A 15,567-nucleotide genomic window follows, 5' to 3' on the forward strand; every position below is an offset into this window, starting at 1 on the left:
AAATATATTAGGTCTCATTTTTAATGTTGAAAGTGAAAGAGGCCCATTTTTATTAGTACAAATTTCATTTCATTCAACTATTCTAAATACAAATACATTTTTAACACTTAAACATTAAAACTTCTACAGTAGTACTTGATGTCATTTTGCTTTTGAGGTAAAACTATTTGGAAATTGTATAAAATTTAAATTTTATTCACTCACATATATTCAATTATCAAAATTCAAGAATTGATATACTATTGTTCTTGTAGTGGAGATATTGTCCCTAAATATGGAAGTCCTTTACAACTACTCTTTTTGTGTTGTTATTCCAGTAACAAAAGCATTTCAGATTGAATTCATTTTACCCACTATCATGCTCTAATAAGAATGGGCATACCTTAAGCTCTATTGTTACTAGGGCCATCAAAAGATTCTAAGAAGCAAATATACTTACAGATGCTCAACACCCAAGGCCATAATTATTACTAATAGTTTATCTAAACCATGAACATCATGCAAAGCACCTAATGCAATTGAGTTCTGATAGCACATACCTCATGATTTACACACAACCCTTTCCTCTCCAGAGTAAATAAGAGTAAACACTATCTTTTGGCATCAAAGAGAAGTGAGCAAAACTATTTATTTTTACTAACACAGGGGTGATTTTAAAAATTCCCGTTAAAGCCAAATTAAATGCCAAAAAATGTTATCACGTGATTTGGCACATCTGATTCTCCTACTTTATGAAGAATGGCATGAAAGATAAAATACTGGCAGTTCCAAATTTTCAGCCTCATGTGTACCTGTGTAAACTTAAAGTATACATGATCATTAACAATAATATCAATGAGCTTAACAACAAACACCTTGTATTGATTGATATGGCCCTTTTGAGCTCTTCAAAGTCAATTTTATATAAATTAGCTGGTTATTTTTGGTTAGAATATTTTTGCTTCAGTAAATAGAGGAAGATCTACTCAGAGAAATAAAGAAATAAAAACTATAACCTTTGAGGCTGGATTACTTCTCATAAAGACATCACTCTACATGCTTCAGTAAGAATGTCTTCATAGATATACAAGAAAAATGCATGGAAACCTACTTTCCATATAATGTATTTGACATAAATTTTGAAAGTATTTGGGTTTTTTGTGTATTTGTTTCTGAACCAGGACTAAAAATCCATATAGACATACCCTGTAATTAAGCAGGTAATTTCAGAACTAAATGTATTCTACAATGATTATTTCATCTTACCTGTTTGCCTTCTTGAAAAAAAAATTAAAATTCTAATATTGTTCACACAATAATCCACTATTTTCATACAAAGAACTCGGTATAAGATATGTGAATAATGTGTGTTTGTGTGTTTGTGTAGGGGGGAGAGAGAGAGAGAGAGAGAAAGAGAGAGAGAGAGAGAGAGAGAGAGAGAGAGAGAGAGAGAGAACTATAACTATGTGAGGTCAGGAATGCACTTATGAGTCCCTTAAGAGAAGGAATGTGCATTTATTAGAAAATTGTCATGTATGCATCTTAGATGACAGTTTTGAGATCAGAGGGCATAGAACAACTAGGTGAAGGGGATAAAAAAAATCTCACCCAATCAATTTTATAATGAGTATGAAATTCTATAATGATGTTTCTCAGGAAACTAGCATTATGGGATGGTGGTTTATCTCTATCATAAGATGATACAGAATATTTGGTACAGTAACACTAGAGCTTAAGATGTGCCCGTTATTTTTTGAATTATCAGCTATGTCTAAGCCAGAACTATCCTTTCACTAATGTTGATCTTCACTCAGATACATTTTCCTAGTGTGAAGCCTTATTATTTTTAAGAGTGTGGTCCATGGACCAAGAGCACCAACATCTTCTGGTTCTTGTTAGTGGAAATGCAGAATCCCAGGCCCTAGTCCAGAACTACTGAATGAGAGTTTGTATTTTAACAAGATCCCTGGGAGATTTGCATGTACATTAAAGCGTAAGGTGTCAGGGACCCTGACCTTGGAAGATGAAGGCTAAGGCTCGCAGCATCCTGGCACCATCACATCTTGGATGTGAACAGCCCACTGGGCTTCATTGGGCCTTAGTCTTTCTCAGTGATAAGATTAAGGGATTTAACTAAGTGATTATTAAAGGTTTCTTTTACCATAACAGTATTGGGAATGGAAGCTCATCCTAGAACATGGAATCACTGTGCCAAAACCCCTACGTCATTTCTTTTGAATGCATTACCAGTCAGGAAGGACTCAAGGACTTCTAAAAAAATCTATTTTGATAGAATAAATTTTTAAGACAACCATGGAGGTAAGACAAATCTCAAAACCTATTCCCAAGCAATTCAGGCGTTCAGCAACAGTCATCGTGTAGTTTTTGTGGATACCAAGAGCTGTTGCCAAATCAAATGGACGGAAGTGGAAACTGATTTTCTGCATAAGCAAACTGCAGACTGCATTGATTGTGTAGAAAAAGTATGTGCAAAAATTAAAACTCATCTGCTCTATACGCCCTGAATCAAGTCTATGGAATTACTTCTAAAAGAACAGGGAGACTGTCTGCCTTCTGACTTATTGCTATATTAGCATTATATGCTAAGCATACAATCTATCACTTTCCTTGGAGATAAGAATACCATAAATTTAATCTGATTTTGAACAATACGCTTTGGAATGAGTCTGAGCAAATCTAAGAATTTTATTTCTTAGAAGAATCTGGTTGAATAACAATCAACCCTCTACTGTAGCTTCAAAAATACATATATCATTTGTTCCATTGATTAGATTAGAAGTTGGAAAGACAGATTTTTTTTTTTTACTTTGGTATTTGCTCATAATGTGATGTGATCTTTTTTCTATATTTGTTCTTTTTTTAAAATTTTTTATTAAGTTATTACATATGTGTCCTTTCCCCCACATTTATATTTGTTCTTATTGAGATGAAAATTCACAGACAGTTTGTCTAACATTAAGTATCACTTCTTCCAACTGACCTTGACCTGCAGCTCCCCATCTCCCCACTTCCACACCTGGGGATGGATTTCCTCTCAGGCTCTCATATGGGACTCTGTCCCCATCTCTTTGACTGCCCTTACCTGTTTGTGTTGTGATTATCTTTTTGTAAGGACAGTGACCACATTTTGATAATTTTATCTCTAATGTTTAGCACAGTGCCCAGCTCATAAAGGGCTCTCATAAAATATCTGTTAAACTGAACCTACTATAGGATCAGACTGAAGTATTCAGTAAAAACTGTATCAAAGAGAATTTCATATAGTCAACTGATTTGCCAACTACAGGTCAATATTGAACTTCTTTTATTTTTTTAGTTTACGACAGATTCTCTTCTGTAGACTCCTAAGTAACTTTTTTATAGGGGCTCCCAGCACCCTCTTCACAGACTCCTTCCCCTAAATAGAAATCTTTACCATTGTGTTGAGAATTTGAAAAGACTCTAAAACTCTTTAATGATAAGTCTATTACCTCAAATTTAAACCCTGTTACTGAAATACCAGTTTACTTAGGGTTCAATAAAGTAGTACAATCTAGTAACCACGACCTCTACACAGCATCAGTAAAATAAAAACTGCCCTAATGATAAACTTACTATACTGTGAAAATCCTAAGATATTTACTATATAATTGACCATAAAGTCATGTATTTTGAAAATCAATTTAGTGTTCATTGTATTTTTTATATTCTAATTGAACAAATTATTTCCTATTTTTTGGTGGGATGCTAAATATATTCAAAGATATTTACAGAACCCCCAATTTCTGGTTATTTAGGGTTTGCTAAATGTATAAACCATTATAAATGGTTTTTTGGTTTTATAAATGTATGGTCAAGTTATAAATCATCCTTAAGCACTCTTTCTCTTTTTTCCCTTCCTTCCTTCCTGCCTTCCTTCCTTCCTTCCTTCCTTCCTTCCTTCCTCCCCTCCTTCCCTCCCTCCCTCCCTCCCTCCCTTCCTCCCTCTCTTCCTCTCTTCCTCTCTCCCTCCCTTCCTCCCTTCCTTTCTTTCATTAATTTTCATTAGGCCTTCCCTTGATGAGTTAGGAGAAGGGAAACAAAGTCCACTTCTGCTATTTCCTTTCTCTTTACTCATCACGCTACAATGACATATTTGGACAATTTTAAATACCTTGTCTAAAAAGGAAGTGTCCTTTTTGTCTTTTTGCTTTACCTCAGTACTAGTTTTGGTTATTACCTTCATATTGTAAAACATCTGAAATGATTTCTTTGGTGTCTATATTTATAAATATCAAGTAATCGAAATACCAACAACTAGACATTGAGGAATATCAGCGGGGTTTAGTGTTAGATATTCAGACCTTTGCTCTCACTCTGAACAAACTGGAGTTGGCAGTGTGAACACTAGCTCAAAGAGTGCTGGTGTTTGTCTACAGGATTATATTGCAAACACAGACTTTTATCACCCCTTTGCCTGTTCAGCATTCTGGCTGGACCTCACCCACTCACTGGCTGAGAATCTGTGTTGTAGATTATTCTTTCCCAAATGTACTGTTACTATTAGTCTGCATTTTTCCAAGATGACCCTCATTCTGTTATCTGCCTTTAAGGGAAATTCCTAGAAGTTTGTATATGCTTTTCTAATTTGTGTTTCAGTGTTTTTTTATGACATCATCTGCAAAAGACATTTATTTTCTCAAGGGAATGCCTTCTTCAACATCATTTAAAAAATCAAATATAAAATGTTCCAATAGCATTTCCTTTAGAGCCAACCATATACCTCCCTATCTCCGTTCAGTTAATACATATCATCCCTTTTCTTTTTTATGATGATCTGGAGACTCTCAATTCATGAGATAAAAGGATACACTTGGTGGCCACACTGGACTCATGGGCAAATACTGAGGGGAAAAAATCCAAGTTGCCCTGGCCCTCCAATGTTGTCTTTCAGTGTCTAAGACACAGAATCCCAATAATGAGGATGGCAGTGTTTATGGATTAACCCATCCTTGCTTGAACCTTGTGGTGCCCTTCCCAAAGCTCTGTTTGCACAGCTTGTTCTGAAATGCTCATCTGAACACCAAAACCCTGCCATTGTTTATTCTACATGATGTATCTGTAAGTTTGGGGTCAAACAATTCAGTGGGATATGGGATCAATCCACATCCCATACATCTCCACATCGCGCTTGACACAATGACATATTGACTGCTAATGTGTGGTTGGGTCTTCCTCTCCAGAGAATGTCTTTTCCTGTCTCATCAAACAAAACTTTGTAAATTCAGGGCTTTGCCATTTTATCTACTCCACTAGCTGCATTTGTTTGAAGAAACACCTAAATATTCACATTTTACTTAAATCATTCAAAATACATTTAAAAAAAACTGTGCATTGTATTTTTAAATAGACTCTATGCTTCTCAAAGTGAGGGCTGCAGACCCTTTTTTTTTTTCGGTCTCTGCTTCTGACTAGTTGAGGTCCCTCATTATACATTCCCTTAGTTCCCTAAATACATTTCACAGCCCTTGACACACCTATAACTACAATGAAATTAATTACTTGAAATGCATTTATTACTTGCGATAGCCTATAGACTCCATGGAAGCAGAGACCAACATGGTTTTGTTCATGACTTCATATTAGGCACCAGCACAGAGCCCTCTTCAGAGAAGGAGCTCAGTAACTATACATAGCTCTCTGGCTGATTTTAGAACAAAGAAAGCAAAGCTATTGAGACTACTTAGTCAATGCACCTGATTTTAGACAAACCTGCACCTAAATTGGTTCCTATAAAAACAAAAGGATTTCCTCCAATCAATTAGCGAGTGAAAGTCAAAATGGGTTAATATATCCCTAGAAGCACACAGCAGGATCCTAGATACACGAGGCACACAGAAGAAATGGAGGACATGGTCCTCTGAAGAGCTGATGATCTTGACCTAAGACACAAAAGTCTACCTACTCTCTCTGACAAATGCTTCTGTATCTGTTAACTGTCACAGCATTTAAAAACAGAAGGGCCATAGGTAAGTGTCACACTCATTCTGAAGAATGAACTCTTCCAGGGCTGGAGTTAGAGCACAATTAGCAGTCTGTTCTTAAGGACAAGTTCTAACTCAATATATATCCCTTGTGTCTAGTCCACATTTCTCTTTCTACTGCCATGATGACTGGGCTGCAGGACACAATTATGAATTTGAATCACCATGTCCCTTTCATTATGCTAATCTAGCTGCTAATAAGTATTATACTTTTAATCAATATGATGCCAGGATTTTATGAAACTTTAACCTTAGCTAGTGTTTTTTACTTTCTCTCCCCATCTTACCTAGTCCTCGACTTTCTCTAGCCTGTGTGGAAATCTTCTCTAAACATCTGCTGTGTTTATGGTGTCCCTGTCCTGCTCCAGAACATGCTATGACTCCCTATTAGCTATCAGTGTCCAAAATCCTCCGCCTGGCCTCTGGGGCTCAGAAACTGGCTCAGTGTCTAACTCAGTGTTTTGTTTTACTTCTCAGAACGGAGCTGCTGGTTTAGATGTGCATGCCACCGGGTCTCACAGAAACCATTGCTGCAACCTCAGTGCCTGTCTGCTATATAAAAAAGACTCCATAAATACTGGCCACGTTTATAAAGTCTTCTCCACCTTATTCCAACCGTTTCTTTTCCTTCTTTAAATTCTCTTTACCATAATAATCAGCACAGTGCCACTGGTGATGTATTCACTCTAATTGATTCACTATTTCAGCTACTTAATTTTCCTAAACAGACTAAGTCCTCTGGGAAAGAGACCATGCATAGATGTAGCTGTTCTATAAACAGATGTTAATTAATATTTCATTTATTGAGTTTAACATTTGTTGTGACCTAAACTCTACAGTTATATATTTTTCATAATTGTCTCCTATAATGATACAACATAGGCCATTATATATACTACATAGTTTCATAAAAACTAACTATAAAACATCATAAGCTCATGCATGTTTGAAGACACCTCCCATCTTCCCAAGACTTGTTGCTTTTTGTTTTTTGGTTTTTTTTTTCATAAAAGGAATATGATGAACAGAGCTTTGCAGGATCTGTCCAATGCAAAGCCATAAAGCTAGCTGGTGGCCCTGCCGAACCAAATAAAAGCTGCTAGTGTTAAATAAGATGAGGAATTGGGGATTAAATATGATAATACAGTCTGTTAAGGCAGGTGTTTATATTTTTCCAATGTCTACAGTGAGAATGTAATACTACCATGTACTTTTTATTATAAGGAAAAAAAATCGTGCTTTTGCCAGAGTTAGAAGTACTTTAGCAGAAATGAATTCATTTAATTTCACTAACTTCCTGGGAAGAAATTTGGAGAACATATTAGCTCTATGTTATGAATTAAGATACTGTCCAGGGACTTAAAGTGAAAGGGCTCACGACTGTTTACCAAAATTGGTAGTAAAAACTCTAGTCCCCTCATGGGGAAGCCGCATCTGTCCATGGGACAACATAATGGGTTTATAAATGTGGTCTGGTATGAAATCATTTCTAGATTTTTTAAAAAAAATCACATCAACATATTCCAAAATAGTTCTCTACTAAAACTGTTTGGAAAAACAGACATACAAGAATGAGGTGGTGGGGGAGGGGGGGTAGTTGGAGAAAAATTGGGCAATGTCATGGTCAACTGTCTTATTTCTTTGAACCATATGCCTACACAGGGCATCAGAGGGTAAAAGATGAAACATTTCTTTTCTCATCTTCATATAATAGTCACGATTTTTTCCTCGGGATAAATTTTAAATTACTAGAGAGGGAAGAGAAATATAAAAGATGAAAATGACGACTTAAATTTCCACAGTCCCCAGGGGCAAAGCCAAGTAACCAGCAAACTTCCCCTCAGAGAAGTGTTTAACTGTTTTATGGGGAATCCATTGGGGACACCCTGTGCTAACTGGAGAGACAAAAGGGATTTGCTGTAAAGTCTTCAGCTTCAACGCCCAAGAAGACAACCGTGGATTAGGTGACCAGAGAGACCACTTGGAAACGCCCCTGCCTGTGGTGCTTCTGAGTCATGGCTTCAGGCAGGAGTAAAGCTGATTTTCAATGACGTAGCTCATGCTTCAGCAATGTTTTGCTATAGACAGATGGTCCATATGGAAACTATGAACTGGCTTCACGTTCAAGACTGTGATGAGCCAAAGCAACATTTCCATGTTTTCTGCTTCTAGTCAAGTGGTCTAGTTTACAACAGATTATCCTCAGACATGGTATCTTATGTGTCCTGGTTTTCAATTCTGAGTTGTGATTATTTTTAATGCTATAAAATTTTAAAGACACACTTTGATTTAACAAAAAGGCCTGAAATATTTTGGGTGTTAACTATATTCCAATACTTCACTTAAGGTACTGGCTTGCTTTGATGCCTCAGTAAACACATGGTCCAAAGAGCAGGGGGGGGGGGGGGGGGGGGGGAGCTTATCAAAATCATAAGCATCAAAAAGTTTCTTCCCAACAAGATCCAGTAATAAGCTTAAACACTTTCTGAGACATTCTAATTACAAAAAATCAAAATCAAAGTATGAAGCCAATTTGCTGAGAACTAGCAAATAACATAACCCACTACCAGTGGTCGGCAAACTCATTAGTCAACAGAGCCAAATATCAACAGTACAACGATTGAAATTTCTTTTGAGAGCCAAATTTTTTAAACTTAAACTATATAGGTAGGTACATTGTTATTAACTTAATTAGGGTACTCCTAAGGCTTAGGAAGAACCACACTCAAGGGGCCAAAGAGCCGCATGTGGCTCGCGAGCCACAGTTTGCCGACCACGGCCTAGACAATGAGTTTGGGGGATACAGGGTGTTCAGTCATGGTTTGCTGCTTTAATAATTATTAGAGAAATAACAAGCATTTGTTTCTGGATTTTTTTTTTCTGGATTGAGCTTAAAATTTATAGGTGAAAAACTATAGGTGAAAAAATTGCAGTTGTTGGCACAATACCAAAGTGGAACAAACGAACAACACTTCTGTGATTGCATGTTTTGTATAGCACGTGGGAGGGCTGCAGAATTGCTGAAATTAACATGTGGAAAATAGCTGCACTGGCTCCTTAGAGGTATTTGGAAACGATCACATGTACTCGCTCAGCTTGTAAATCTTTGCAAAGGCTCTGATGAAAAATGATCATGTTTCTTTATTATAATTAAAATATAGTGGTCTCAGATGTTTTTCTAAAGGAGTAAAAATATGAGACATAGATAATATGAGCACTTTGTTTATAAAAGGAGAAGAACTTAAGGAACTGTAATTTAAATGTTTTTCAAGGAGATTTATTAAAATATGATTGGATTGTATGCCTGAGATTAGTACAGAATAACAAGATGTCCCCATATAATAAATAGAACTCATATTTTATAGATTATAATTCTCAGCTTCTGGTATTTTTTATTTTGATCTGAGAAAACCTTAAAGAAAACTATAAAATTTATGCCTCCTGACTCACTATGATAAGTATAGGGGTGCCATGCTTGTGTTGTATTTACACCAAGTCGTCAGAACCAAAGACTAAAACTGAACCATTTTAATTCTTTGCTCTAGGTATATAGATTTGAATATACTGATCAAAAAGTAAAACTCTAAGATTAATTTTAAAACAATAAACACTGATAGTCATGTGAAATAATTCAAACCTGAAATATATTTTTCTACACATTCTTTCATTTTTATCATGCTTTAAATTTTTGAAAAGACTTTTACCTATTAATTTTATTTTGGCTTATAATCATTACCTATCTCTATCAAAGAGATGTTTAACAATTGAGGTGATTCCTACTCTTTTATTCACTCCGACAGGTGATTTTGACTTTTATAACTTGTCTGATGGATAAAATCAGCTATACAACCAACACAACTTGTCTTCTCCCAGAACTGCTTCTACTCTTAAAAGAAAAGATTTTGAGGGGAAAAAGCAGTTCTGGGAAGTACCTGTTCATGAGGTTACATGAGACACTCTGCAGACAGCCCACGTCTAGAACAGCACAGGGAACAGTGAAACATTTCTTACAAAGTGGCATTTTTGTCTGGTGTTATGATTGTAAAACATGTGTCTTTTGAGATGTACTTTATTACTTACAAACAATGAAGGTTTTTTAGAACTGACACATAAATATTTGTATACTACTTACATGATGTGTAGGATTGGCCGTCTTAATAATTTCGTGGGTTTTTTCCCCCCATTTTGCTAATTACTCTATTAGCTCTTTAACAAACTCGCTCTTCTTTGTCAACACTTAAGTCACAAGCTAATATTCTGGAGCAGAAGGCAATGTTTATGATGGCATGTTTTTTTCTCATGTAGGACAAGCAGTGCTACTTTAGAACAGTGGGACTCCACTATTGGTCATCATTTCAGTGCCAGAGTAAACTTCCCTGTACAACATGTGGCCTAAATATCAAGAGTTTAACTTAAATGCATGGCACAATAAACACGTGCTTTTTAATGAGACCTGTTAATATTAACTACAAGGTTTAAATATTTAATGTACTGATATTATTGTTTTAGTCTGCCTATTGACAGAGAATAACTGACTTCTGAATGGTGCATCAACTCCTTCAGGTGATAGGACAGAGTGCTATTATAAATATATCTATAAAGAACTGCAGTGCATAAAAGAACATTCTGCCTTCTTCACACAATGCTGCTACAATACTAAATCTATTTCCAAACACATGCAGGGTTTTTTTTTTTATCATTAGCGAGATCAATCTAAATTCCACTTAGAAAAATAGTTATGGAACAGTAAGTTACTATCAAGTTACTATAAGAGCTATGTTTGTAAAAAATCTTCTGTACTTCTGTAACTTTTCGTTATCCTATTCGTTTTGCTGGTGATCACTGGGGTAAAAAACAACATTATCTTTCAGCTTAATTCACACATTGGATGGAGAAGTAGGTACCAATAGTTAGAGGTCTCTATGATATTTGCACATCTCTTCTAGGTAACAATGATGAAAACCATGAAGAAAGCAACTTTATAAACATGAAGGCAAAAAGGAAAAACAATCGTAAAAATAAAAAAGCACAATTCTGAATATAACAGAGATGACAAATGGTGTGAACTTTTGAAAACAAATAAAAAGCATTATTCAACAGGATGCAATGAAATTGGAAAAAGAAGCAACAGTACATCATGAGACACAGAGTCATCTGAAAGAAGCAGTTATGGACATAAGCCACAGAGAGGATTTTTTTCCTTACTTGCACAAGTATCTTGAGGGGTTTGAAAGGTCTTTCACCATGAAGCACTCGCCTCCATTCACACAGAAAGTTTTCTCCTTCTCTGCACATTTTACAAGATGGCTTGTTCCGGTGGTAGATGTAGATGTAGCTGGATGGAAGATAAAGAAGGGGAAAGGTTTAGAGCTATCTTCCCCCTTTCTAGGCATCCTTTAATCTTAAATTTCTTAAGAGGAAGAGGTCAAAGAATGTGCAACAGACTCCACTAAACTTTCAGGCTTAATAAACAACAGCAAAGAAGTTAAATAATTTCTGGGTGTAGTTAAACAGATCTCTATATATAAAAGCCTAAGTAACCATTACAATAGGTCGACTGGTTGCTATGATGTGCACTGACCGCCAGGGCGAAGATGCTCAATGCAGGAGCTGCCCCATGGTGGTCAGTGCACTCCCACAGCCAACCTCCCGCGGCCAGCCAACCTCCTGCAGTCCCTCCCCCGAGACTGGAGGAGACAGCCCAATTGGCCCGATAGCTGAGGGAGCCCACCTGTACACGAATTTGTGCACTGGGCCTCTAGTACAATTATGAAAGGGTAACTATTATTAGTTAATTTAATTACAGTAATAGGAAAAGGGCTCAAGATTTTTTATAACCAGTAGTTTATCTTCTAAGGAAGTTGAAAAAGAGCAGATCTATTGTCTTTAAGTAAAATGCATTTTCCAGGAAGGCTCAAAGATAATGATATGAAGTCATGTCAGTGCAACTCAATTTAGATCTCAATTTTAAATGGCAACTAATTGATAAAATTATTTATTTTAAAAATTATGTTTTATATGTATTTTGACCATATTTTTAGATATAATATATAGCAAAAAAAAATACAAGGTGGCTTATTTGTTCCTTATGAAAAATTATATATTAATTGAATATATATATTATATAGATTGGGGGGCATTATTTTCAAAATTTCCACTCTATTCTAATTTCTCATCAGAATATTTTTTGAAATGTCCAACTGCAATCATACTTTGGAGGAAATGGGAAGACAGTCTAGTATTGCTAAATATGTAGACTAAGCACAATAATATTCACCCATTTTGAATCATGAGTAGAAATTAATATTAATTATGGTTTTTAATATCTTCATGTAATAAGGTTGATATTTACTTATCAAACTTCACAGTAATGCATCCATGGTTAGATGCATGGATTAAATGAAGCCAAAGTTCTCAGTCCTGCCACTCGAAGGGCATTTAGTATCAGAACGTCTCCTCACATCACTGGGAACACACAGGCAATATTCAGTCTCAACTCAAAGCATCCTAATGTACATAATGTGTATCAGGACAAAAACCAAAACCACTATGTCCAGCCAATGAAGATTCCATTTACTCTCAGGAAAAAAAAAGGCCACCTTTAGACAAAATGCTTTTCTTGTCTACTGATCATTCTTTGTGATTTTTAATCCTTGTCTTCCTTATCCTTATTTTGTTATCTGCATATGGTATTCAGATGACTGTTTACTTTTATCTAACCTGTTGTGTATTACTTTCCCATTTTCTTTTGCCTTTCTTTTGCATTTCCTTCACAAGCCCACATTTTGTTTTACTTTTAACACAGCTTCTCCTCTAACTCTGCTTGATTTTTACTCTACCTGATAGAAACACTGATTAATCAGCCTCTGAATCACTCAAGACGTTTCCTGCCTCTTATTCTCCCATTTTAAAATTAGGCCTGGTTTTGGGCCTCTCGCTGTTCTCAGCATGGCTTTTGGGGGTAACAGCAAGGACAGCTGAAATGACTTGTACTTTGCAGAGAGATCTGGCCCAAATCCCACCTTCTACTAGTTTTGTGTCCTTGAGCAAGTCATTTAACCACCCAGGTGCTCAATTTTTCATTTAGAAAACAGGGGCAATGGCTCTCTTACCGAATATTTGTAGAGATTATAAATAATCTAGGTAAAGAAACTGGCACAAAACTGGCACTCAAAGAATAATAGCAGGTAAAATACTGGGCAAGTAGATTATTTCATTAATCAAATAAAAGCTTGATAATGAAAATTTGAGGATTTCAAAGATGCATGTTCTTTTGAGTTATTAGTATGGATAATTAAAAATGGTTCATTTTTTTATTATTATTGAAACAAAAAGTTCTTTTCAAAATGCATTTCAAGGTATCCTTCACGGGTCTACAAGCCAAACAAAAGGCACCAGGGAGAGTGAGGAGAGAGGTGATCTTAATCTTCCCTTATCAGCTATATTTTATCATCTTTATCAGGATGTGGGAATGTCATTGGCAACATTTGGTCTGTAAAATTATAGACAACATGTCTATACATCACATAACATAATTTAACATAATATAATATTTGAATGCCAAAAGCTGCTTACTTAGGTGCTGTGTGTTAATATTTTCATTCATGGCAATTGCTTTTTAAAAAAATATTAGGAGGAAGTTTGCCTTCAGTGTTAAAGGTTTTGCGCTTAAGACTTTCAACTGCTGACAGGATTGCATGGGATGACAAATTGGGCAGGGTATCCTTGCTGCCCCAGGTGACAGTGCAGAAGGGACCACCTGCCCTGGGCTGTCACCACTCACATCCCTGCGGAGGAACTCAGAGCCTCAAGTGGACCCCAGCGGTCTGAATCCCTGACAGGTTCTACTGATTACCCCTCACCCACGCTGCACAGCGAACACTGTATCAGGCTCTTTCAGAACAAATCCTGAGGCTTTTGCTAAAAATAACAAAACCAACATCCCCCCCAAAGCAGACACTCCATATAAGTTGTAAACTAACAATAAAGGTTAGCAGTGATATAAGCAAGAGACAGATGCACCATACCTCTTCCTTGGACTTCCTGATCTTGTGTTATCATATAGGCAAGATAAATCAACGTGTGCTAATACTAGAAATAATTCCTAATTTTTTTAGTCTTTTAGAAATATTTTCCCTTGAAATGATTATCCTTTTAATGCTATTCTGCAGCTCCAAGTTATGACACATTCATCTGAACAGTTCATAGATCATTAGTTGAAACTAGCAGTGGGCTATCCGATAGTAAAATAATTCCTGAAGACAATGAAGTAGCAACTAACTCATAAGGTCACAGACTATCGTACTTGGCCCTTTAATCTGTTAATAGCAGTGAGAACAAAAACGATCATGGAATTGTAAAGCATCAGAGAACTCCCAGATGATGCAAAGGGTGAACTGACTGGGTACAGCTGTTCTGAACGAACAGACTAACACAGGGGTACGTTGTAATTGTCAGAAGAGCCTGGATGGGGATGGTGATATGTACTCTCTTCACATTTTTGCCAGTTTATTTTATTTTTTTTAATTCTCCTTAGTTGAACTAAGTGGACACTCAGTCCTAAGCAGATCTATTAATTTTGCAGTGATATTTTTTCTCTTTGACTTACACACGCTGTATTGCGAAGTCAGACCATTTGGTAATTCAGCCAGAAATTAATGAAACAGATAAAGCAGCCCCTTAAACCAAGCTGTGGCAGCCCCATTCTTCCTGGGAGCTTTCGGAGGAATTTATTAGAGGTGAAGCTAAAGGTTTTGCAGATAGAATGTATCTCAATATATAAAAGAAGACCCTCATAGCTGTCCCTAGAAGGAAGTGAAGTAGATCTCTCTTATTCAGTCCTTAATAAACCCTGCCTCCCCCGCTGTGTGAGTAGCTTGTCCTAATTTGGGAGTCTGCCATCTTCTAGTAAGTGTTAAGTCAGCTGTTCTCAACCTGTGGGTTGCGACCCCTTTGGGGGTCAAAGGACCCTTTCACAGGGGTTGCCTAAGACCATCGGAAAACACATAAATAATTACATATTGTTTTTGTAATTAATCACTATGCTTTAATTATGTTCAATTTGTAACAATGAAATTGGGGGTCACCACAACATGAGGAACTGTATTAAAGGGTCATGGCATTAGGAAGATTGAGAACCACTGTGTTAAGTGAACAGCAATTAGGAGCATTGCAAAATAAAACTTCATTCCTTTTATGTTTGCCATGAACACACTTTCCTTAGATGTTTGCAACTACAAGGAAGAAAGTATAAATAACGGTAAAGCAGTAACTTGTTACCAGAGAATGCACTTTGGGGTGTTTCACTCTTGACCTGGTCTCTCTTGGCAATTTAGATCAGGACTAAGATTTTGGAAACTAAGATCACCATTTCCAGACTCTCCAAATCCCATAACCCACATACTGACTGACTCCCTCCCTTCCTTCCTCCCTCCCTCTCCTTCCCTCCCTTCTTCCTTCCTTTCTCCCTCCTCTCTCCTTACCTTCTTTCCACTATTCTTTAATAATTGCCTATTATGTGCAAGGCGTAATGATAACAACTAGAGTTACTGAGGTTAAAAATTGT

At 36.4% G+C, this 15,567-nt stretch overlaps 1 protein-coding gene across 14 annotated transcripts in view; it reads right to left on the reverse strand.

Annotated features, from left to right (window-relative positions):
- NRG1 (neuregulin 1) overlaps positions 1–15,567 on the reverse strand; it is a 159,785-nt gene that overhangs the window by 29,489 nt on the left and 114,729 nt on the right. For all 14 annotated transcript variants that reach the window (XM_014537866.1, XM_014537865.1, XM_014537864.1 and 11 more), the window contains one exon: positions 11,208–11,337. In XM_014537866.1, the coding sequence (XP_014393352.1) occupies positions 11,208–11,337 (130 nt within the window). The remainder of the gene's footprint in view (positions 1–11,207; positions 11,338–15,567) is intronic.

This window comes from Myotis brandtii, unplaced genomic scaffold (genome assembly GCF_000412655.1).
Source record: "Myotis brandtii unplaced genomic scaffold, ASM41265v1 scaffold185, whole genome shotgun sequence".
In the NCBI taxonomy this organism is placed as follows: domain Eukaryota; kingdom Metazoa; phylum Chordata; class Mammalia; order Chiroptera; family Vespertilionidae; genus Myotis; species Myotis brandtii.